At 37.5% G+C, this 27117-nt stretch overlaps 2 protein-coding genes across 2 annotated transcripts; one reads left to right on the plus strand and one right to left on the minus strand.

Moving 5' to 3' along the window:
• Positions 1-26788, plus strand: LOC140146468 (bifunctional arginine demethylase and lysyl-hydroxylase PSR-like). Its single transcript, XM_072168327.1, has 7 exons — positions 1-62; positions 12885-13153; positions 15122-15362; positions 17317-17548; positions 18824-18959; positions 22813-22945; positions 23902-26788. Exons 2-7 carry the CDS (start codon positions 12911-12913, stop codon positions 23985-23987), a joined length of 1071 nt encoding a protein of 356 aa, XP_072024428.1. The 5' UTR covers positions 1-62; positions 12885-12910; the 3' UTR covers positions 23988-26788.
• On the minus strand, positions 6285-7779 carry LOC140141759 (uncharacterized). The gene is made up of 2 exons (XM_072163630.1): positions 6907-7779; positions 6285-6674 (listed from the first exon to the last, which is right to left on the minus strand). Exons 1-2 carry the CDS (start codon positions 7777-7779, stop codon positions 6285-6287), a joined length of 1263 nt encoding a protein of 420 aa, XP_072019731.1.
• Positions 26789-27117: the final 329 nt, after the last annotated feature.

Here is a 27117-nt window from a genome sequence, read left to right on the forward strand (position 1 = left end):
TGCTTGAAGGCCATTGGGCCAATGATATTCACTGAACTTGACGGAGCATACATGCATATGTGGTAAGGTTGGACAATTAAAACTTTACACTTGTGCCCTAAATTATAAGTAAAGAGTTGGACGGAATCATTCCTGCTCATATGCTGTGCTGATCGGGAAAGTTCAAGGCCTCGGCTGTCCAAAAACCAAGGCCCAAGGCTATGATATGATATGGATTGTGGAATTGAAGTATTTTTTTAGTACATGTAAGCTTACTTTTAAAGGAGTATTTCGTGATCCTAGCATCCTGTTTTTATGACATTTTTCAGTACATATCCACGAAGAAAGCATATTCCCAAAATTTCAGTTGATTCCGATATTGCATTTGCGAGTTATGCATGATTATGTGTATTACACTGCTCCATTATGATTACGTTGTAATTTCGTTCTGGTGCACCAGAACGAAATTCAAATTTCACGATATCTTTGCTAAACGAATTAATCTGCAAGAAATATTTTGTACATAAACATTATGTAGCCAGAGGTTTCAGTGATATAAAAATCTCAACTTTTTTGAGAAAAGTGGGGGATGAGGCTGTGGATCACGAAGGCGCCCCTTTAATAATCATGATAATTAGGTCCGTTCATCATTATGTGATCATTCATCATTCATAATGCTGCAATTGCTTTGCGATGCGGTGTGTTGATGATATATCGATTACTTTTTGCCTCAACTCATCGCATTTCCAAGTGAAAATGTACGGTATTTAACTTTATCTGTGTCATGAATCTTGAATTAGAAGAAGCTGATACTCCAGAAGAAGCAGAAAACATGTCCAAGGAGGGTGTGGGTAGGATGCAGTGCACTCGGCAGCGCATCGCATGCATCGGTGATCGCATTCGCAATTGCGGATGGCCATTTAGTTCAGTTCAGTTCAGTTTTATTTTCATCTCAACACACATACATATATAATAACATGATATAGAAAAAAACATTTTGTAATAAATTAGTAACAATGCAATGCCAAATAATTAAGAAATAAAGGGTAATGCATGATCCTTTACACGAAAATAATGTGTCCGAGGCAGTAAAAACGTAAATAATGGGTGAGGCGCAGCCGAACTCATTATTTTTTTACTGCCGAGGACACATTATTTGCATGTAAAGGATAATGCTGCACCCTTTATTTCTATTCTATTACCACAAAATAGTGTGATTTATAGAGAAAATAGCAAATTTTTTGCCCAAATATTTCAAGTTGTTTACCTCAAGGTGGAGCGCATACGCGTAGCCAAAGCGTATGCACATTCCAATAACACAACCTAACATTCCATTTTCCCTATAAGCAGGTATGCACATACAATAACACACCCCTGACATTCCATTCTCCCCTACATAAGCAGGTGTGCTGTGCGCTCTGCTGTGCGCTGTGATGATAGAAGAACATAAAGTTTGTTGCCCTTGACACTTTATCGCTAATTAATGGTCTGTCACGTGACGCGTTTCAACAAATCACAGTGCGCGATTTTGAATAATGGGTCGTGGGGGTAATAGAATTTACAATTGAGATACCAATATTAATATTACAAAATAACATTTTTATAATGTGGTATGAGAGATGTGGATGCCACAGAAACGCAAAGCGTGTAAAGTTGTGGCACCCATTTGATGGTTACAGACAAGTCTATAGCTAAAATACAATATTCGATATTTATAAGGTTACAAATTCTATGAATGCCATATCATGATATATAATTTAATAAATAAGTTTCGCATAACAAGAACCTGGTCATGCCTACCTCACGCGATGCTACGCTACACAGCTTGTTCGGCCAATGATGTGCCAACGCGATGTGATGATGACATATTCATTTGGACATAAATTTCTGTTTAAAACACAGCACTTTGAATTGGTAGTGGCGTGCGAAAGGTCTTTAATTTAGTCTTGCAATTTAATGCTTGAGTAAACGTTAAATGGCATGATTTAATTTAATTTAGCCATAATTTGCAATCTTTATGAATTTGGGAATTTTTTTTTCAAACCTAATATTTTTGCATATTTATTATTTACACATGCCACAACTTGCACTCATGACACAAGACTGCGGAACTCAGTCTTCAATCCTATAGTATACTAAAATGCAGAAAACCTTAGACGAGCGCGTATTGTAAGGATACATCGCGTATATACTGCGTTGAACGCACTTGTCTCTGATTGGCTGCTAAGGCGATATATTGTTGCTGAGTGGAAATTTATGAATGAACTGTGCGCAGACGTCTGCGTTGTTAGCGCCGAATTTGCAACATCACGGTAGTCGCGCTCGTAAAAGGTTTGCTGCATTTTAGTATAGTCATAAATCGAGGCTAAATAAGCCTTACCTTAGCCTCAAATTGGCCTTGATATCTTTTGAGGCTAAAAATTAGCCTCAACTTAGCCCTTGAGGCTAAGAAATTAACCTTATCGGTGAAAGGCTAAGAAATTAACCTCATCTTAGCCTGAAATGTTTTTGAGGCTAAAAAAATAACCTTGTCTTGGTCTGCTTTAATTTCGAGGCTAAAAATTAACCTCAACTTTTTTTGAGGCTATTATTAGCCTCAATAATATGGTCACATGATAGGAGGTCAGAGGTCACCAACTGTCAGGGAGCAGACTATGAATGCTCCTCAGAAACTGCCAATAATGTTGAAAAATTAACAGTTTAAAGGGGATTTTAGGCCTTTTTACTAGTGTCTAGTTGATGGGGAGCATATCAACCATGTCTCTGGAAGAAAAATCAGCTTTTCATAAGTTTCAAAATCTGTATTTTATTGCTTCTTTTTCCTCAGGAAATATGGCCTTTTTGAGGTTGTTGAACAGACATGCATGCATTGTAGCCTGCAGACATGTATATATAATTATATACTGCAATTTGATGCTGGTTGACCCAGGTGAAAAGGTGTTACTGATGTTGTTGGGGTGTTATGTTAATTGATGTTTGGGGATGTTTGTACTTAAATTAGGGATGGGTTATTTAGAGAGTTCAAATATGGTGAGTTAATATGTTGTTGGGAAAGTTCAAATAATGAAATATGATAGCTAGGTTGTCATATTGGAAGTGTTGTTTGGTTTTAATAAGTTGGGATGACGTGGTGTGCATGCAATGTCAATGTATTGGAGATGTTTCTACTTTGAAGTGGGGGAGGGTCATCTGGAGAGTTCAAGTGTGGTGAGTTTTCACCGTCACCAAATTGGAATTGTTATGTTTGGTAAAGTTGGGATGTGGTGTGTTATGTTGATGCATAAATTGGGAGTGCTTGTATACTTTGAAGTGGGGAAGGGTCATTTGGAGAGTTGAATGTGGTGAAGTTTTTGATTATGTAGTCAAATCCAATGAAATTCTACTCACTTAGACAGTTTCGTCTTCCTGGTCGGAAGACTTCTTCAGTAATGCGATGATCCACTGGTTTTCCGCATGAGACTTCTCATCCCTAGGGTGCACAGTTCTTAGTAGTGGATCATATATGTGATTTAGAGAATATACACCTTCATCGCGATTTAGCGTCTCCTGCCCCCTCTTTCTGATCCATAATGCCTCGCGTATCCATCTTGTGTGTTTGTTTGAGTCCTTTTCGAGAATCTTTGCCCCCCTCCCAGTCAATGACATGGTTCTCCTGTGCTACATGGTCGGTGATGGCCGACTTATGCTGTTCAGTGACGGATTCTTTTCTTTTGCTCTGGTATATTTAACATCTTTGATTTTTTCAGTGTCTTTTCTGTGTTCATTCAGTCTTGTTTGGAATTTTCTCCTGTCTCGGCCGATATATGATTTATTACAAGTTTGGCAAGGGATTTCGTATACACAGTCGCAGGATTGTGAGGAGTCGATCTTGTCCTTAGGATGCACAAGCAATCTCTTGAGGGTGTTATGGGGCTTCATGGCCGTGCTGATACCATACTTTTTGAAAGATCTTTGCAACCTTTCAGAGACTCCTTGCACATAGGGAATGACAACCATTCCTTTGCACCGATCCGCACTGTCTTTACTATTCCTGCTCACCTTAGTCTGTTTATTTTGAATTTGTTGTTTTGCCTTATCGATGGACCATTTAGGGTAGCCACACTAATCTTATTTTGTTTTCTTCCTCTTGTTTGTCCTCCTCCTCAGTGACAATGTTTTCCATCCTGTCAAGTAAGGTTCTAACCACCCCTATTTTTTGATGGAGTGGGTGCTGCGACGAAAAGTTCAGATATTGATCTGTGTGAGTCTTTTTCCTGTAGATTAACAGCGATGAAGGTGTATATTCTCTAAATCACATATATGATCCACTACTAAGAACTGTGCACCCTAGGGATGAGAAGTCTCGCGGGAAAACCAGTGGATCATCGCATTACTGAAGAAGTCTTCCGACCAGGAAGACGAAACTGTCTAAGTGAGTAGAATTTCATTGGATTTGACTACATAATCAAAAACTTTAGTTTATTTCACAATCCTGATGAATTTGTTTCAAGTTGAATGTGGTGAGTTGTCACCTACTACACCCGATTTGAAAGAGTTATATGCGGGAGTTATATTTGGTAAAAGTTGAGATGTGGTATGGGGATGTTTGTACTTTTAAGTGGGGGAGTGTCATTTTGAGAGTTCTTATGGTGATTTGTAACCTTCAGCATATTAAAAGAGTTGTTAAGTGACATTGGGATGTGGTGTGTCATAAACATAAACTCTTCCAATACGCTAAAGGTGACAACTCTACATATTTGAACTCTCCAAATTACCTTCTCCCCACTTCAAAATACAACCGTCTCATTACATTGACAGCACACCATATCCCAACTTTACAGACAAAACTTTCCAATACTAGTATACTCAAGGTGACAACTTGTGCCATATTGGAATGGAACTCTCCAAATGACAACTCACCATAGTTGAATTCTCCAATTGACAACTCACCATATTGGAACTCTCCAAATGACAACTCACCAAATAACCCTACTCCCACTTCATAAGGCCCTTCGCACTTGATTATTAGTTTCCTGTTTACCGCCCGCGTCCAAAATTGAAAATCTCAAAATAATTAATTATTTAATTTTTATTTCTAATTTTCTCCTTTAAAGGTCCGTAACCCGATCGACAGCATCATCCCCGATTTTTTCATTGTTGATGAGGTTTTGGTATCACATAATAGATACTATTTTTCTCATTACTATCCTGAAATTTGACGCTCCAAGTCGATGTATTTCCGGAGAAATCATGAAACACAGCGGTTTTACAGGTTACCAGTTGTTCGTGATTTTACACAACACGGGAGTTTTGGGTAGTCATAGAATGAAATCGAATAGATTAGGAAGACTTCACCCCAGTACCAATTAGTCATAAAAATACATCAAATAGGCCCCTAATGTCAAACTATAGATGGCGCTATAATGATATAAAACAAAAACAAAAATAAAGAAATACATAAGAGGCGAAATAAATAAGGAAACATGACCTATATTGTCAAGCATGATACGAGGATATGAAAAAAATTATGAGAGCACCTCCCCCCATTAAAAAATTAGTTAAAAAAATAAAACAAAGAAAAATCATAAATATGTGAAAATGTGCATCATATACGGTAGCTAAAAATAAAGAAATAATTAAGCGAAGTAAATACAGCATGGGCTATCTTGTCAAGAATGATAATGAACGCAGTGATATGTAATGTTTTTTAAGATTAATCAGTATGAATATGATATGATATGATATGATTTTATTAACCTGCACAACATCGCGGCCAAACGGCCGAATTGCATTATACAAGAGACAATAAACAAATATTATGAAAGAAATCAAATACACATAATTATAAAGCAAAAAAAAAAAAGCAACTTGGCATGGAAAAACAGCAGAGAGATGCAAAAGGGCACAATGGGAAGCCACCAGCACACAAGCTACTACTGCTTATTCAACAGATTAATGTAGTAGGGAATGGGGCTTTCAGCAAATCTGCTTGTGCGTGCACGCAATTTGGAGATATGGGCTGCATTTCTCAGCTGTCTTCCATGGACTTCACTTCTACTAGGAGGGAGCAACATGTTGGTACGCTCTGATTTAGCGATTATGCGAACTTAAGCGTAGTGTTGTTCCCTCCTGGCAGAGAGAGAGTCTAGCTTACATACACTAACTGCATTATCATACGAAATATAATTAACACCCAAAATGATTCTACATGCCCTTTTTTGGACTCGCTCAAGTGTATTTGATTGTTTCACAGTGAGCGATGAATGCCAAATGGCATCAGAGTATTCCAACAGGGGACGATGTAACCAACGTAAACTGTGGTCAGCTCAAACGTTGAAACCAAAACGTTTCAGAGAACGGAGCATGAAGAGGCGTTTGTTAGCACACTTGCACATGTGATCCACCTGGGCATCCCATTTAAGATCTTGCTGTATGAAGATGCCCAGGACTTTGGCAGATGAAACAAAAGAAAGCAATGAATGGCCTATCTTCAGAATGGGATGAGAAGGTGGGTTTCTCATGAAACAGATTTGAATGGCTTGACATTTGTCAGGGTTGAGTTTCAGGTGGTTACTTACAGACCAGTCCAGGAAGTCATCAAGATCAGACTGAAGGTTGCCTTTCTCACTACACGCACGGTTCTCAACGAATGTGAGATCGTCGACATATTTCCAGTAGTGAGAACTGCAACCTTCAGCAGCGTCGTTGATGACAGCCTGGAAAATGATGGGACCAAGTTTGGTACCTTGCGGGACACCAGCACACAAGGGGGCATACTCAGATAAGGTTTGGTTATATCTCACACACTGAGTGCGATTATTGAGGAAACTGCAAACCCAAGGAGCGATAGCCCCCCGGACCCCCCAAAGCAATCAACTTTTCAACAGCTATATTGTGGTTTACCAGGTCAAATGCCTTGGAGAAGTCCGTGAGGACTACCGTTCCTACATTGTTGCGTTTGTCTGAACCTTGGAAAAGTGTGTGCACAAGATTGATCAGGTAATGGGATGTTGATATACCACTGACATTCCCAAATTGATTAATATCTATGTATGGTTCAATATCATACACAATCCATTTTGCCACAAACCCTTCGGCAACCTTGGCAAAAATATCAGTAAGTGATATAGGCCTCATTTTATCAATGCTGGGCGGGTGTTGCTTTGGAATGGGGACAACAATGGCAGATTTCCACTGGTGTGGCACAATTCCCTCCTCAAAAGAACAATTCAACACATCTGTTAAAGGGCCACTCAGTTCATAAGCAAATTCCTTTATGATTTTTGGAGGAATTCCATCCGGGCCACTTGATTTAGAAGTTTTAACTCTCTTAAGCTCGCTATACACATCCCATGGATAAAGAACGGGGGCAGGTTTCACAGCGGGCAAGAAGGTTGGAAGCTCAGAATGATCCAAGGGATTAACATGGGAGGACACGCTCACAAACTTGGAATTAATGGCATTAGCCATTGCCTTGTGGTTAGCCCTATCCACACCTGGGATGTGCATGTCAAGATCAGAATTGCTGGAATTAAGCATACACTTGATTTGTTGATACCATTTACGAGGTTCAGTCTTTTGCAACTTTCTCACTCTGTTTGCATTATAATTCACTTTAGCTTTCTCAATTTCTCTCTTCACCTCATTACGCAACTGGCGCCATTTTGAGGTTTCATGAGCTTCAAATGCTGCTTGACGTTTTGCTATGTCTTTCTTTATTCGTGGAGTGATCCACGGTTTATCAGTCTGATGAATTTTGAGTAATTTAGTAGGAAAGTAAAGTTCCATACCCTTGTTTAACACAGAATACATAGCATCCATTTTATTTTGAGTACCATTGCATTCGTGGACCTCACTCCAACTCTGATCCTGAATCCATCTACCAAATGCTCTGATATTATCATCACGAAAAGGCCGTGTAATCCTGGACTTAACTGTGTTCTTAGCAGTGGTGTTTTAGGCTTCCATAGAACACATGCATGGTCACTTTTACCAATTGATGAGAGAGCAGATGGTGGTAAATAATGGGTTTGGATATTAGTTAGAATGAGATCCAGGGTTGCCTGGCCTCGAGTAGGAAATGTAATTATCTGATTAAGATCATTGCCACGAGTTATAGCATTAATGTTCATTCGGTTGAAATCACCAGAAATACAGAACCCCATTTCAGGATAACGAGTGCGAAGATGGTCAGTCGTTTCAATAAGGTGCTTCTCGAGAACAGGTTGGAAAGGGAATCAGTTACTATGTAAACGCAACAGAAAGTTATAGCAGATATTCCTCTTGGTAATCGTTGAGGCCTAACTTCAACCCACAAACATTCCAGCTCGTCCGGTACCTGAATGTCAAGCATTTTTGAGGGGATCTCGTTCTTAACATAGATGGCCACACCACCACCCCGGCAAGCTTCTCTACTTTGGGAGTACAAGGAGTAACCGAGATGTTTACTTGGCATGGGGATAGTTCAGGGGTGAACCAGGATTCACTAATGATACCAATATCAATCTGTTCTTGGCGCCAGATAATATCAACTTCATCCATCTTGTTAACTATAGATTGAGCGTTAGTCATAAATACTGTTGGTAATTGAGAGGTAACATTTTTGGGAAGGTTAGGCTGTCTTTTTTTTTCCACCACGTTTACCCGGTGGCGCTTAACGTTTCCTTTCAGACTTTTGTGTCCAATAAGAGGAATATCATGATGGTGGATCATGCAGGGTTGACGGAGCAGATTGAGAGAATCTAGATGTTGGCAAGTTTCTGCTGATAGTGGACATGTAGTATATTCAGTACATAAACCATGTAAAAATAAAGCTGAATACTGAATGCATTTGAAAGCCAATGACATGGATGACTGAGATGAGTTGAAAGAATGATGATCACTGTCCATACTCGAAGAGTACTTGAGTAGATTGGGAACAATCTCATGAGTAGATCCAGTCAATAAGTTGAGATTGATAAAGGGGACAATATTTGACATTGTATGTAAGTTTGAAGAGAATCCATATCCTAAACCGATAGGGTTACCCCCCTTTAAAATAACTTTCAACTACTTCTACTTGCCATTTTCTGACTTTAATAATGTCAACAATAATGATGAATGAACAACGAGTACAACTCCACCTTCACTTATTTATAAAATCAAATATTATTGTGAAATAATTAAATGCGGCTCTAGTCAAAATGAGTTGAAGGTTGCTTGTAATAGTTCAAACTAAATAAAGAAAATAAAAGATAATTAATAATTAATAATTAAAAGTCACCTCGTCCCTTTTTCAAAATCTTCAACAGGAAACTAATAATCAAGTGCAAAGGGCCTAACACCCATCACCTGGAGCACTAATAGCCCAACCGTCCCCGCATGCATGTAATGTTTAGCCTCGTAAAATAGCCTCAAATTATTAGCCTCATCTTAGCCTCTAAATATTGCGAGGCTTAACTAATTTAAATAATTAGGCTAATTTTCAGGCTAAGGCGAGGTTAAGATGAGGCTAAGACAATGCTAAGACAAGGCTAATTATTATGAGGCTAATATTCCGAGGCTAATATTTTGAGGCTAATAATGTGAGGCTAATGATACGAGGCTAATTATTTGAGGCTAATTATGCTAATTATTTGAGGCTTATCTAATTTAAATAATTAGGCTAATTTTCAGGCTAAGACAAGGCTAAGACGAGGCTAATGATATAAGGCTATTCATGAGGCTTATTTTCTGAGGTTAAGTTGAGGCTTAGAATTAGATAAGGCCTCGACTTGGTATTGGCTGTTGTAGGCCTACATTGTATCTGAGATGAAAATACCTAAAGGGATTAGCAGCGCTGCCTGAATTATGCATGTGCAATGAGCCAGGTCTGTTGTAAAACGGCTTTATGCTCATGCTCAGATCAACCAACTTGTTTGTAACAGAAGAATCTAATCCATCCGACAAAAATCAAACTTGATTGATACAATATAGATAGCAATCTTTGTTAATTCAGGGTATATGAATTCAGATATATATTTTATAATTTTTAAAATAAGATAAGATTTTAACTAGTTTTACATATCAAGAGAGAAATTACACATGTAATATAAAGCAAGATGATATTTATAAAACATGAATCTTAACAGGTAGTGAAATTTAGTAGTAGGCCCTACAGAGGTGGAAAGGTGTGAATTATAATGTATGCTTATGTGTGATTTTAACACATTCATTGATGTGTATAAGATCAGAAGACGGTCTGCATAACAATCTTTATTGACTATAAGTAAAACTAGTTCAAAAGAAAGAGACAACATAACAAGTCACTCTCTTGTGAATTGAAGTACAAATTTGTCTTAACTTGTATCTGGCCCATTCCATGTCAACTCCAGGGATGTGCACATAGCACCTCTTCAATTTTTTCTTTTTCTGTGTGGTGGTAGATATTGATGAGAAAAGTAAAATCCTGAAAATTTGAGCTTCATACTCCATTTTGTTTTCCGTGGCATCAATTTGAAATTTAGGGGAGAAGCGTAAAAAATACTAATGTGCATAGCCATCAAGAACTAAAGTTGGAGGTCCATAAATGTATAAAGAACCCTTTAAAACTTTGAAAAGTATGTATCCTGGGGTAAATTGTCTTTTTGGTGTCAGGGGAATTCAAATCTGCTATCAGAAAACTTTTAACTCCTAATATCTTTAAAGTATAAGGGCCCTCAAATTGATAAGACTAATCGTCCAACCAGGACCAACTTTGGGGTCAAACTCCAAAAGTAAAAATAATTTTAGTGTCAATTTTTTTGACAGTCAAAGCCCTTTGGTAGGACATTACTCTTATCAATTTTGAGGGCATATTAGAATACATTTAGCTGAATATTAAAGCAGTGAAACCAAGTTTTTTATAGCAGATTTGAATTCTGAACACCAATGTCAAAAGTACCCCAGGATACATACTTTTCACAGTTTTAAAGGGTTCCTTTATACATTTATGGACCTCCAAACATCGTTCTTGCTATGCACACACATTACGTAAGGTTTGACTTCCCCTAAATTTCAAATTGATGCCACGGAAAATAAATGGAGTATGAAGCTCAAATTTTCAGGATTTTACTTTGTCATCAATATCTACCACCACACAGAAAAAGAAAAAAATTGAAGAGGTGCTGCGGTGCACATCCCTGGAGTTGACATGGAATGGGCTAGTATGTTTTTTCAGTTTGTTTGAGTGGTGGGCTCTAGCAAAATAAACCTTCAGTGATGGGCTCTAGTGAGTGGTGGGCTCCTGGTCTCAGTATATGTAATACAGATAACCAAAAAAGACAGTCCGTATTGCATATAGTCTATTTGTGATGTCAGCAAATCAATGCAAGCTTGGTTGTTTCTATTCATCATACATGTTCATTCAAGTGGCTACATATAGAATTTAGAACTTTTGATCATGAATCATAGTGCACTTACGTCCACGGTGAATTCACTGTGACCTTTCCAGCCATAAACCCGCTTATTGAAGATTAAACCGATATATGCAGTACCAAACCATTATATAGTAATCTATTTTCCAATTCAAATTTATTACCACCCGATAATATTGATCCAATGAGCGACCGAATTTTCCGCTACGGACGACTAATCCAATCGATAATGACTCTATTGACTACCAGCTGAGCTCCACTGACCAAGTTTTGGGATATTTTTCACTGGTTTGCAGCTGTTTGCTGTCATTTACTCATCAAGGCAGACGACCGTTATTATAAGGACTATGCCAATTATTTAAAGATTGACATGTAGAGAATAAGCCATAATTGATTGACAGAGAGTACTAAATTTGTACCTATGATGGTTTTATGACACCAATCTTCAAAATATGAAAAAAAATGGCTGCCCGGTGAAGTAAAATGTGCATTGGAATAACACGTAGCGTTTGGATAGATGGTAGGATTTCTTTTTAATAAAAATGTATGTTCCCCCTTTATTAAAGCTTGTATCGGGTTGAAGATTCAGATATTTGCAAAAGAATAATAATTGAAACATAGAGAAAGTACTAAAATCATAGCTTTTATACTTTTGGATATATGATACTAACTAGTTCGTCCCCAATAGCTACAACATAGCGCTACCAGTAGGGTTCAATTGCCTATTGTGAGTGCCCCTGTGTTGTGTGCATACATGTAGTTAACAATAACTGCATGATGTAAGGGCATTGCCCAATATATAATTATGCAAATCTTGCATCTACCAGTATTCACCCTTCACTAAACTACACCAATTAATCCTCATTTTAAATTAATCCACTGCCTCACATTAACCCATCACACGGTCCTCCCATTCAGTGATCCCAGCGAAAGTATAAAAAAATGTATTTTCAAATAATTGAGTCACTCACTTTAATAGGTGACCATTTTGCAATTCATTCCTGTGCCCAGTCCCTGTGCAGGAGATTAAAGCCATAATGTGTGATTTGCTTCACAGCGACGCCCTCAATTTTACTCGGATTTCTACTTTTTGCATAATTATAATGCCCAGTGGTGTACTAAAATACCATGTAAAAGACTAAGCCTGAAATGCTTTTATAACAGTAAAATTTAACTTTTTATATTAAAACCGGGTTGACCCGGTTTTATTCAGAGTTTATCGATCAACTGCTTGCTAACATCTCCCGTGGATGTCAGCTTATGTGTACACACGTCGAGCGCGATGCTCCGTGTAGTATTACATGTTACAATTGGCAAGCGTAGTACACGCATTGTAGGCGCTGGAATGAAATAATTTTCTTCGTTATATCTCATTTGTTTGGCTCGAAATTAAAAGGGGATAATGTGATCAGTGAAAACAAACATTTAAATAGGAATCTATTATTTATGCAAATCACACATTGTTGCTTTAAGGACATGTTTACCATAGGGGTGTATGTATTTCAACTGGAATAAATCAGTCCTTGAAAATTATTGTTGTTGTTAATTTTACAGGTATACATTGATCACCGTATTTCACAATGGAGAAAGCAAGGCAACAATTCGAAGACTTAGCCAAGAAAATTGATGAGCTGGGCCTATCACCGGAGACATTGTCATCGTTACCTTCATATCACAAGCTTTGTACCATCATTCCATCAACTCCTCATCATCATCCAGTCCAGAGACCCAGATGGCATAAGCTACTGGCTTGTACTCTCATGTTTGGCATTGTTGTAGTCATTGCAGCTCTCATACCATTTATTTTCATGATTATGTATGAGGTAATTACATTACATTGTGGCTGGTTTTGAATGTGGTACTGAAAAATAGTTATATGTGAAGCAGAGATTTGGAAATGTGAATTGAGACCTGATGGCTAGGTGGTTTGTGACAATACCATGCATGAAACAGGGTTTCTCCTAGACTGAGTTTTGGGTCTTTTTGTACAGTAAAATCACAACCCCGTCAAGGGAACCTGTTTTTCAGAATTTATGTCCACAGACCCAAAATAGTACTCCTTAGGACCTTATAGTTAAGTTTAGTTTTCAAATTTGACAGACAGGGGCTACCTTTTGAGGAGAGCAAAAGCAATTGCTCTCTACTGCTCTCCTTAAATCTGATATAGGAGAGTGATTTTTAGCTCCCCTTAGTTGACCATTCTCTCACATTCTATTGTAAATGCGCTAAACAGCTGTCCTTGAAGGCTCTAGAAGAGCTATTTAATGCTCTCCATTCCTGAGATCATGGGATCCAACTGGATTATGTAAAGCAGGTATGAATGACGGAGATGCAGGGAATTGCCATGCAGTATAATCAATAAACCTGGTACCGTACAGGCTTTAGCATACTAGTAATTTATTCATATCGATGCTGAACCAATAATAAATATATCATACCCACAAAGTAATTCTAAAATATAATAATAATGTAAAATCAAAAGCTAATACTGTGATCTCTAGTAATAAAGAACTTAAAGCTCCCCCCATGAGCATACTTACATGTATGTGATAAAAGGCCTGTGCGCAGTCATCAACCTAATAGTTAATTAGTAGTACATGTGGAGTACGCGCTCAGTAGCAAGGTACAAAAATATCTGTGATAGGTGGCTAATTCCTTTTATTTCTCCATGATGGTACAGTACATTTGAATAAAATTATTACAAGTGCAAAATCAAAATGGGCTATATTGCATTTGAAATCTGCCGTCCGAGGGAGTATGTTTTTCAAATGGAATTGGCTAGGGTTAATTATTTTGAAATCCAATCTCCCCCAGTACATGGTTTGACCGATTTGTTCTACAACTGCAGTCAGTATTTCAAATGGGAGTGACCCAATTATCTATTCTATTTGAAACCCATGCTCCCTCTGTAAAACACAGGGGATGTGTGAATTTCAACTAGAATAGCCCAATAGTGCACATGTTCAGCGGTGGCACCAACATTTGATTTTCATGATTCATAGTCAGTACTCACCAGGCTACTATTCTGTGACAGTTTAACCCCTGGCCACTACTGGTCAACTAACAGCATTTCTGATTGGTTGATAACTTGAAATGCTCATTTCAATTACCAATTATGACCAGGCTTTATGGAAAAACTTGCATAGCAGGTGATCTTATTACCGTATTGGTCCGAGTATAGTCCCACCCGTTTTTTATGTGAAATTTTTTCACAATTGGGGGTGGGATTATACTGAATTTCAACAAAAAAAAGTTTAGTTTTTTTGGTTTGAGTGTCCCTGGACCTAGACCTAGATGCTAGTTAAGATCATTCATGGTTGACCTAAAAATAAAAAAAAATTAAAAAAATTTCAAGATATTTTGTATTTTTAATATGAAAATTGATACTTTGTATTCATGTCATACTCTATTAATGATTTCAAAATGCATTGAATTTGAATGCATATTTGAAAAAATAATAAAATATCTTGAATTTCATTTTTTTTTTTTTTTTTTTTAGGTCAACCATGAATGATCCTAGCATCTAGGTCTAGGTCCAGGGACACTCCAAAACCGAAATAAACTAAACTTAAAAAAAATTTTTTTTTTTTTTTTTTTTTTTTTTTACAATTTCTGAAATTTTTCGAAAAATGGGGGGTGGGATTATACTCGAACGTGGGACTATACTCGGACGAATACGGTAATACCCTCCTTGATTGGTTCAAAATTGGAAGCAATATTCATTTTAGCCAATCGGCAGGTAGTTCCCATGGGGTTAATATAATTGCTGTTCTTTTTCTTGTCATTTTAAGATCAAGCTGTTGCCAGACAGACCCTGGATTCAAGGCTTACATAAGGAACTCACCTACGTATGGCTAGAAGATGTCATGCAACTGGACATTGAGGATGAAGAATGCATTGTTAATAACCTGGAAGAGATCCAGGATATGTTTAGACCACCAGTCAATTGCAGTGTGTGTGCAAATGTCACACAGGTGGACAGGGTGGAAAAACTGAGCTCGGATGACTTTGTCAAATACTATGCATACTCAGGTTGGTAGTTTGTCTGTATGTAGGGTTGTATTATTTTGTGTTCAACTGCAGCATTTGTGCTGATGTGACACAAGAAGATAGGGTCCATTTGAAAACTCCCCGTATTATAAAATGATAACTTCTTTTCGACCAATAGAGGAATACACAGAGCGTTGTCCCCAAAACTGAACCAAAATGACATTGGGTGTTGCTACAACACAGCCTTTGATGCTATAGTGATGGAGGCACCACATGTTAACCTCATGGGCACTACTGGTCATCTAATTAGCATTTTTGATTGGTTGATAACTTAGAATGCTCATTTCAATTGCCAATTATGACTAGTCGTTAACCTACCTATTTATGGTCAAACTTGCATTTGCAGATGATCTTATTAAAACCCTCCTTGATTGGTTCAAAATTGGACACAATATTCATTTTGGCCAATTGGCAGGTAGTTCTCATGGTTTATAACCTCATGGGCTCCCCACTACTGCCTTTCTGATAGGTTTCCCTGATTATTCTCGAAGAGGTTCATTAGACAAAACCAAACCAAAAGTTAGTTTTTAGGTTAGCCAAATCAATTAACCCTAAGGCCATCTTTATTCAATAGTTTGTCTCAAAGCCCCCGCACGCATTAGTAAAATCGCCCACTGGATTGAGTAAATTTTGTTTTTTTACTATCCTCTACCATGTGATAGACGACAGGCAGGTCCAATATTTTGAGAAGTGGATGCCGGCGCACTCATCCTTAGTCAGTTAAATATTATTTTAATAACTGTTAACTATTTTTTAAAGCAAAAAATAAGTTACCGTCATGAAAACTCCCTTTTTATAAAATGAACGAAACTTGTTTACAACTTCATGTATTGTGTTGCGCATACTGCTAGCGTCTATGCGTATTCCGCAATAGTCTACGCATACAACATGATACATACGCGCATCTCTACAAACGTGTTACACGTTATCAACACTCATGATGACGTGGGGTCATCCACAGCCTGATAGATGGCACCCGAAATCATGTGATTATCCAATCAGATTATGTGTCCACTCCCACTGACTAAGAATTTTTTTTCAAATCCACCACACAAAAATCTCACCTCTGACATTGTCAGACGTCAAAATAGCCTAAATCGTAAATCCAGGGTTCGGTTTTTGCCGGCAAAAACCTGTTTTTGCCGCAAAGTGGCAAAAACCTGGCAAAAACTGTTTTTGCCAGTTTTTGCCTGGTTTAAAAACAAAAAATGGCAAAAACTCACATTAGTCACTCAAATATTAAAAAGTGGCACAGAAAGCTCATAAACAGTAACACACAACTTTTAATGAATCATTCAACATATTTTTTGTCTCATCAAGTCCTTGAAATGAAAAAGTTTTGAATTTGATACATGCCACATTTCAGTTAAATGCACTTGGGCAATGAAAACGCATGCCTTTAATTTCTTAATATATTGCTTATAATTACAAAATCTGGCCTTGTTACACTCGAGAACTTATTGTAACTTAATAATTTTTTTTTGAGATGTAAAAACTGAACTATAAATCACTTTTTCAGTTTTTGCCATTTTTGCCGGCATAAACTGCCAAGTGGTTAAAACCGCGGTTAAAACCACGTTTTTTTCCACCTGCGGCAAAAACCTGCGAACCCTGCGTAAATCTCAATAAAATTCTTCATTTTGACCACAGTGAAACCTTGAGAGATGAAAAGGTGGTCTATTCTTGTCAAAAAGCTCGTATCACAGATAAAATTTTTTAATTTTTTATCTGTGATACAAGCTTTTATATACTTAAAAGTATATAAAAAAACCTAAAAAATGCATTCCTCATTAGATTTTTAACTTCGGAAGGGCTTTGACACAAACTACAATGTATGAAATTAAGATGGCCTAATAATGCCAAATCCAACACAGAAAACCAGTGCACATACATGGATCTAACTTGCCACTACACATTATCTATATGGTTATTGCAGGTCATCCTGTTGTTATAACAGATGCCACAGTCAACTGGACTGCAAACTCTCATTTCACATTCAACTTTTTTAAAAGCATTTATGACAAGGAGAGTCCGGTACTGGATGGAGAAGATGAGAATTGTCAATTCTTCCCTTACAAGACAAAATTTGAGAACCTTGGGGAGGTATTCCAGATGAGTGCTTCCAGGTCGATGCTAACAGATGGGTCTGACCCCTGGTATATAGGGTGGTAAGTATGTTTATATAGGGTGTGTCAAAGGTCTCTTAAAATAATGACTATTTAAGGTCTGTATGCACAAAACAAGTTATTTAATGTCTGTATGCACAAAACATACACTCTGTCCTGTTAAAACCATGTTCACAACAAAGTACGCTCCTGTCTCAGTCATGAATGTCAATAAAGTTGAATAAACAAACGTATATATACCACAATAAATGTAACTGACCGCTTTTAAATGTTTTTTCTTGTCAACATGTCCAAACAAATTATCAACATATGTTAGTACGCTCTTGACTCAGTCATGAATGTCAATGAAGTTGAATAAACAAATGTATAACCCACAATAAATGTAACTGACCGCTTTTAAATGTTGTAATCCAAATTTTATGTTGACATCAGCAACTTTTTCTGCTGTCTACAACATGTGGACATAATTGCACGTCTTGCATGAGTGTACTGAGAGCATATCAATGAGGTGTCCTATTACGGTATTCCTCATCAACATGGCATCGCCAGGCTAGGGCGCTCCACAGCATCATCATCCCTATATCTTTGTGTCAAAAATTGCTGTGATAGTATGGCGAATCTACTCGCTCTTGAATAGTTACGTCTGAGACCATAATACCTAGGTATTATGGTCTCAGGTTACGCATGGCGATTTTGTTCGAGAGTTCGCCATTACAAGAAAATTCAATTTGTTGTCAGGTAAAACTCGGGTTTTGTTTTCAATACACTAACTGCAAGTTCAATACACTCAGCTGCGATTGCTATTTTCTTTCAACACTTATATTTACTGCATTTTTACCATGTTTTTAAATTGTATATGTGATATATTCAACTGTTTGAGAATTATAATCATATGAAAAGAACATGCATAGCCCATTCAGCTCATGCAGATCCACGTACTGTATAGAATATTAAAAACACTATAAAACTTTCTTTATCTGCGTCAATAATAGAATATTGATTTAAATGGAATTGAATACATCTCTACATCCGAGTTTGTACTTACATAGCTTTACACCACTGAGCGATCTTGCAATCGGTTTCTAGCCAATCAGATAGGACTCCTTTTCTTGCATTCGGAAAAGCGAGCTATACCTTATTGGTGAAATACCAATCGCCCGTCGCGCACCAACCGATTATTAGAATGTGATTCATTGCAGGGAAAAATATTTATTTAGAGGCTGTTGACACTGTGCTCTCAATAACATAAAATCAATTTGATAAAATCAAAATATAGTAATTACTGATAATTTTCAAACACATTTTTATTTTCTTCAGGAGCAATTGCGACTCTACTGCTGCCAACATTCTACGCCAATATTACCAACGACCTTATTTCTTGCCATCTAATTCAGAATCCAGTAAAACAGATTGGATATTTATGGGTAGCCCTGGTTATGGTGCTCCACTGCATGTAAGTATTATTATCACCAATTACCGTTGATAATAATGTTCAAATTGTAAATCTTGATTATGATTATACTACCTTTGAATATGCCAGTATTGCTGACCTAATAAATGGTGTCCAATACATAGTGATCTATAGACCACCACCTCAAAAGAGAATGGTTTCCTTCAGTCAACATTTCTCAATGAGTTTGAAAGTTTCATTAGTGAAGTTGCGTTAATGCCCAGAAAGGTGGTTATCATTGGGGACTTTAACATCCATGTTGATATGCCATACAAACCTGAAGTCAAACGCTTTTTATCTAGTCTTGATACTGGTGGTTTCCATCAGCATGTTATTACCCCCACCCACTCCTATGGTCATATTTTGGATCTAGTAATTTCTAGACTTGATGACAACATTGTCAGATCCTGCTGGGTTCAAGACGATCATTTGTCTAACGCAACTATTTATCATTACACAGTTCATTGTCTCATGAACTGCAAGAAACCAATGTTGACAAAGAAAACTGTTACTGTTCGTAATCTTAAGGCCATTGATCATAATTTGTATAGCAATGATGTTGCTCAAGAACTTGAAAGTATCAATCTTAGTATTTCTCTGGATACGCTCATAGATCAATTCAATAGTAAGATGTTATCTGTTTTAGACAGTCATGCTCCTGAAGAAAGTAAATCTCGTACTATAAGGCCAAGATACCCCTGGTATAATAACTCCATAAATGATCAAAGGCGTTTGCGTAGAAAATATGAAAGAAGGTGGAGAAAGAGTCATTCTCCGGAAGACAAAAAGATGTATGTTAATCAGAAAACCCTTGTTAACCATGCAACTTATTGATATGGCAAAAACAGAGTACTATAAGGTCAAGTTGAATGCTAGTAATATTAAGGGAGTTTTCCAGACTGTAAATACTCTATTGAACAAAAACATCAAACGTTTGCCTACTGGTTTCTCAACAGAAGTGCTGTGTGACAAGTTTGTCACCTTTTTCAGGAACAAGGTTCTCAAAATCCGTCAAAGTCTTGATGAGGAAACCCATAGTAGTGAAAAAAGTGTGAGCAATGATAATGATGATATTAATATGTGTAGGAGTAGATTTGACCAATTCAGTCAAGTTTCTGAACAGGAAGTGTGTAAGTTGATAACTGGTTCACCGTCAAAAACCTGTAAACTCGACTGTGTACCAACTTGGTTAGTGAAAGAGCATTTAAATGTATTCCTTCCGCTTATTACTCATGTCATTAATAGTTCCCTTTCATCCGCTATTTTTCCCAGATCCATGGGTTGTGCTCTAATCACTCCAATACTTAAAAAACCATCCCTGGACTCTAATGAATTTTCCAATTATCGGCCTGTGTCTAACATCAGCTTCATGTCCAAAATAATTGAGAAAGTTGCCAGCAATCAGCTCAAGGAATACTTGTGTCAGAACAATCTTCTTGAGTTGTATCAATCTGCTTATGTTTCCACTAGGAGCACCGAAACTGCTCTCCTCAAAGGGCAAAGTGATATCTTGAATGCTGTAGACAGGCGAGAGGTTGTTTTTCTTGTGATGCTTGACCTGTCTGCAGCATTCGATACTATTGATCATGTTTTGTTATTGCAACATCTTGAAAGCAATTTTGGGATTTCTGGTAAGGTTCTCCAATGGATGAGATCCTATTTAGAGAGTCGAGTATACCAAGTTCAGATAGACGGTGTTTACTCTCATATGCATAAACTGGACACTGTGGTCCCTCAGGGCTCTGTACTGGGCCCGTTGGGTTTTATTTTATACACATCTCCTGTTGGTAATATCATACGTAAACATTCACTTAGTTTCCATGTTTATGCTGATGACACTCAATTGTATATTTCTTTCGACCCTAGAATACCAGAGGCATGTCATACTGCTCTTTCAAAACTTGAACTGTGTATCACCGAACTCAGCAATTGGATGACTGTGAATAAATTAAGACTCAATCACAGTAAAACTTAATTTTTCATTGCTGGAACCACCCAAGGACTGAACAAACTCTCTCCTGTTGAACTCAAAGTTGGTAATGAACGGATTAAACCCAGCACTTCCGTGCGCAATCTGGGGATGATTTTCGACGATCATATGTCCATGACTAAGCACATCAACAGTCTTATTTCTTCTGTCAACTTTCACTTACGGAACATCCGTCGCATCGCTAAATATCTTGATCAGGACACAAAACATATGGACTATGGCAATGCACTCCTGTATGGAGCCAAATCAAAGGACCTGGACTGTTTACAATCTCTCCTAAACAAAGCCGCTAAACTTATTTTCTGTGCTGACAGACGTGATAGCCCATCACCTCTCCTGGACATTCTACACTGGCTGCCCATACGGGAGCGCATCAAATTCAAGATATGCATGTATGTTTTTAAATGTCTTCAGGGTAATGCACCAGTTTATCTCACAAACTTTCTCACTCATAAAGTCAAACCTGCTACAGGACCCATGACACGTTCATCTTCTATTACTACTCTTCTCACCGCTCATGTCGGGAAATATCGCATTGGTGATAAATCGTTTTATGTTTCGGCACCCACACTCTGGAACAGCCTCCCAAGAACCATCAGGGAGGCATGCACACTGCCTAGTTTCAAGAAAGTTTTGAAGTCTCATTTTTATCCATCGTATTGACTCTGTTTTTTGTTATTGCTTTGTTTTTACGGCGCTTTGATCAAGTTGGAAAGGCGCCCTATTAAATGTTGTTTATGTATGTATGTATGTATGTACCGCAAAAACTTGATAGTTAACATATGTGCTTACTATCGAGCACTTTTGAAAATATGAAATTGTACCAAAGTCTGCCGCTTTACCAACTGAGCTAATGGGGTTGAGACACACATTTGCAGGTTTACTTGTTCAGTATATAATTATGTGTATTGATGATTTGCTCAAAACCCTTTACACTTTTGTGGCTGGTTCTCTTCATATTTGCATGTTTTAAAAGTGCTCGATAATAAGCACATATGTTAACTATCGAGTTTTTACGGTAGTACACAAAATATTAACTTGCAACTGTCACACGGATTCTTTCATTTCAGCAGCCAATTCACAAATCCAAGACAGTTAAATCCATTAAAAAAATGCAGTGATTTATAGTGCGCTACGCACAGGCACAATGCCTAGATGTTGATCCACAAGCCTCAGCACACTTTACTGGTTGTCACTGACCCAGGGATGCAAGTCTGCAAGTCCACATTAGACAAAAAGCCTGAAAACAGGGTGAAAATGACCAGAATTGCCCTCAAACGGGCTGAAAATAAAAGAAAGTGCGTAAATCTGGACTACAAAAAAGCCTGAATTTAGGCAAAAGCCTGAAAACTTGCATCCCTGCTGACCCCTACGGCCCGCATCATTCCATAAACTATTAAACGACAACACAGGGACTTGCAGCTAAGAAGCGCACACTCTAGACATTCCACCAATAGACCTTCGCAGCCAGGATCAGCTCCCCGAGTTTCCTACGGGTTACAACGAGACAATTAGCAGTAAGTTCCTTGTCCAGGGGCATTTCAAGCTAACCCAATTTTTACACGAGTAGGCCAAATTTGATTTATGTATGACCTTTTCTAAACTTGCCAAATATAAAAACTTGTGTTATATTTAACCATAGATGTGCATATTTGGTATAGCAATGGGTCAAAACTTCTTGATGGGTTTACTTTTAGATTCTCAGTGGCACCTCAATCGCTACCCAAACCAAACTTGAGTCCTCCTCAGGGCACGACACCACTACTTCCACATGTTGGCATCACTGACTGCGCTACAGTTCTATAGTACATACAGTTCTGTAGTACATTTGATCTTGATGCAATCACTACACATTCTTTTTTACAGATTGATGATGTAGAATTTGCATCATGGCAGGCACAGATCAAAGGCACCAAGAAATGGCTGCTGGAACCACCGCCTGAATGTTATCTGCAGTGTCAAAGTCTTGAGGTTACTGTCTATCCGGGGAAATTAGTAAGTTGCATACCCGAGGTTGCCTAGCAACAGCATTTCAATATCTTGAGCATCCTTCAAGTTCTTTGATTTTATTGTCAGTGCCATACCTCTTGAAAAATGTTACTTTTTCACATTTTTGCTGGAAGGGAATAATTCTCATTTTTTTACAATAAAATTGTATAAACTGCAGGATCTGCTCCAACTACATTGTACATGATTGTATGTAAAAATGTAAAAGTGTGGAAATTACTCTCGGAATGCTGGGAAATTTGACTTGGAATGATTTATTTTTGGTCCAAAACTGCATTGTAATTACAGTATGTGTTATGGAATGAAGTATAAGCTGGACCAGAAAATATGTGACGTGTCATGTCAAAAGAAGACACTTTTGGGCAGGTTATGAATTTTGAGGTTTTTACATATCTTAAATATAGAGATATTTTGCTCCACAACGCCGTTTTCCCCAATGAAATCAGACATTCCTAAGCGAAGATATTGAGTTCGTAAGTTATGGTATTATAAAATTGGAAATTGAGATATCGGCCTTTAAAAATATTATTAACAATGTTGTGAGTAGGAATTAACTTAAAAATTGTCACAAAAAATACAAGATGCCAGTTATATTCCGGTCTGAAACTATCAGACAATATTTTTAACATTAATAACATCACAAATTAGCAACAACCCCAAATTGAAAAAATCACCCACCGGCAGATTTTTGGCTATTTCTCCATTTACAATCCTGCCCAAAAGTGTCTCCTTTTGACATGACAAGTCACATATGTGCAGGTTTTGTGCAGGTTATGTGAAGTCACATATGTGCAGGTTATGTGCAGGTTTTCAAACATCCGATTTGAAGAGAAAGCATTGTTTTTGAAACACTAATTTCGTAATTTGCTGAAATCAAAAATTTAAAGCATGGGCTCTCTAATTTTCCTGTTAACTTTAATATTTGATGTTTTATTTCTTCTGTTTCAGTTGTCCTGGATACAAACAAATGGTTTCATGCTACACTTATCCTTGGAGAAGAACTCAGCGTTGTCATCGGGTCGGAATATGACTGATGAGACGAGCGCCCTCTACCCTTCATCTTGACGAAGGTGTTGTTGAATTATTGAAATGATATGACGCCTGATTTTGTCCAGGGTGTAGTAGTACAATACAGTGGCATACCAACTTTTCCAGGGCCGTTGTCATCGTCATCATCATTCGGCTGCAGAGCAGTTGATAGGGTATATTGCTGATCGAGATCGATGGGCAAATGTGATGCATGCTGGGAATGAAAAGGGTTCAAAAGCTATAAAATTTGTCACCCGAGATCGCGAATTTGGGCGCTTTTCCTTCCCAACATGCATCACTTTCGTCTATCGATCGCTATCAGCAATACATCTTATCACAAGGTCTTTCTATGTACTCTGATTGGCGACCAAGGTAGCTATAGCATCGGGTTGTCATATGTTATCTGTGTCCCCCAACAGCTTCTGTATGGAAGACAGGTAGGATGTTCTTTGTTGACCCAGTCTGGTCTCCTCTTGCCAGGTATATACAGGGTATATGTGACGTGTCATGTCAAAAGGAGACACTTTTGGGCAGGATCATTAATGGAGAAATAGCTAAAAATCTGCCGGTGGGTGATTTTTTCACAATTTAGGTTTGTTGCGAATTTGTGATGTTATTAATGCTTAAAATATTGTCTGATAGTTTCAGACCGGAATATAACTGGCATCTTTTAGTTTTTGAGACATTTTTCAAGTTAATTCCTACTCTCAACATTGTCAATAATATTTTTAAAGGCCGATATCTCAATTTCCAATTTTATAATACTATAACTTTCGAACTCAATATCTTCGCTTAGGAATGTCCAATTTCATTGGGGAAAACGGCGTTGTGGAACAAAATATCTCTATATTTAAGATATGTAAAAACCTTAAAATTTATAACCTGCCCAAAAGTGTCTCCTTTTGACATGACACGTCACATATATTCAGTACAGGCTTCTTCATCCTGCATCCTCAGAATGTGTCTCGGGAAGCATAGTTATTGTGGTCTTATACAATAAATGTGATGTGTTCAAACTAAATGAGTTGGTTGTCACTAATATTGATTTTGAGATATAGCCGATAATAGTGCTCAACTTCTTGAAAACAGAATTTTGAGTTTGGCGGACAAACAACTTATTTTGCTTTATCGCATCACAGTTTATTACAGATGCTCAGTGTTGATGATGGCAGGGTATAGTAATACAATACTGTAGCCTGTGGCATACCATCTAGGTGAACAGAGGGAAAGTTATACTCATACTCTTTACTGTTAAAGTATTCTATACTGTGAAATGTTAAATACCTTAAGATTTGAAGGAATATCATATTTTAATGCACTTATTCATCACCATTGCAATTCACAAATCGAATGTATTGAAAACTAAAAAAAGTCTCCTCAATAGCCTGAGAAATCTTGGTCACTGGAAATTGAGTTGGACTTTTAAGCCTAACGGTAGGGCTTTTGACTCTTGACAGTGAGATTTCAGGGCCAACATAATTATTGTGTGTGTGAGCAAAGCACTTTGTATCTCCACCCAGGAGTAAAATGGGGAGCTGTTGGGGTAGACATATTGGTACCTTGATATCCATTTAATTGTGGATAGAAGGCGCTATATAAAATATGCCTACATGTATTTTGTTTTATTTATTTTTGGTGCTGTATACTATTTATTATGCCAAGAAATATGTATATATTTGAATGAGCTTATATTTGGGTAGATTGTGGGAGCTTTATTAATTTTAAAAACCACTATAGCTGTTGTTTAAGTATAGACATTTAAAGTTTTGTTTTATATAGTTACCAATACCCGCATTGTTATAAACAATGGCTCCTTTGTTATAAATGGAGCATGGTGACCTACCCAGCAAACTGAACACATTTTCGATAATTCGCAAAAGGTTGCCAGAAAATGTTTAAATGTCAGGTTATATAAAGGGTATAAACGTTTTCTAAACATTCACAAATATTTTTTGAAAACTTGCTGCAAAATATTTTCACATGTTATTTAAAGCCATATTATAACATTTGCTGAGGAAGACACCCTCACTGAATTCCTTTTTTTACACAATTAAATTGTACTTTATTAAACCAATATACCCTGCAAAAATCAAGACTCTAGGTTCTGTAGTTTTGTCAAAATCCAAGATTTTGAATAAAACGCCAGAACCGGCGCTTTATTATTACGATGGAATTATTAGTCGAACACATACACGATGTTCATAACACACAGTATGTACACGGCGTGCGGGTACGTATTGGCGACATGTGCGCTGGTAGTAAATTCCAATTTTCGTTGCTTTGCTGTAGTTGTTCGGCTCAAAAATAAAGGGGGATATATCTGACAGTAAAAGCTCACATTTTATGGCAAAGAAATGCTAATCTATTTTGTTTGAAAATGTTATAATATGGCTTTAAGTGCTAACAAACTATTTGGCAAAAAATGGGCACAAAAATATTTTACAATAACATTTTGACAACATTTGTAAAGTGCTGTTCAGAGATGTCACTTTTCAGGTTTTAGCTTGAATTCAGGGTTTTTTGTAAGTCCAAATTCCCACACTTGTATTTATTTTCAGCCCGTTTTGGGGCTTTTTGGCCTGCATTCAAATGCTTTTTCAAGTTTTTCTCACCAGTTTCAGGTTGTTTTGAGTGAAATTGAGTGGCATCTCTGGTTGTTATAGTGTGTTTTCATACAAAATGTTTCATGACCGTTACAAAACTCAACATTTAATGTTATTAAAACGTTTTTATCAAAACCCAAACCCAAAATGTAACCTATTCAAAACATTTTGTGTTTGCTGGGCTAGCGGTTAGGGGCTGTGTAATAATGAACCCTGTGGGGAGGGCAAATTGGGGGGGGGGGGGGAGCAAGCAGTCTTTGGCAAGTCAAGGGGGCAAATAAAGCATGCTAACAAGGCTTGGGAAAATCAAAACATTGTAATATGCAACATTTTCTGCCCGTTCTGTTTGTAATAAACGCACCGGGCGTTGCATTTTTCTAAATGGCGTGGGGGGGGGGGGCGTTTATTGGAAGTGAATTGCCAATGAAAAAACTTAAAAATCTGGTTCAATTTCCCGATGGTGCTCCTGTAGAATGGAGGGATTTACATGACTCATAACTTAGCTTACTCACACGATATGACATGGAAATGT

This window comes from Amphiura filiformis, chromosome 2 (assembly GCF_039555335.1).
Source record: "Amphiura filiformis chromosome 2, Afil_fr2py, whole genome shotgun sequence".
Taxonomy (NCBI): Eukaryota; Metazoa; Echinodermata; class Ophiuroidea; order Amphilepidida; family Amphiuridae; genus Amphiura; species Amphiura filiformis.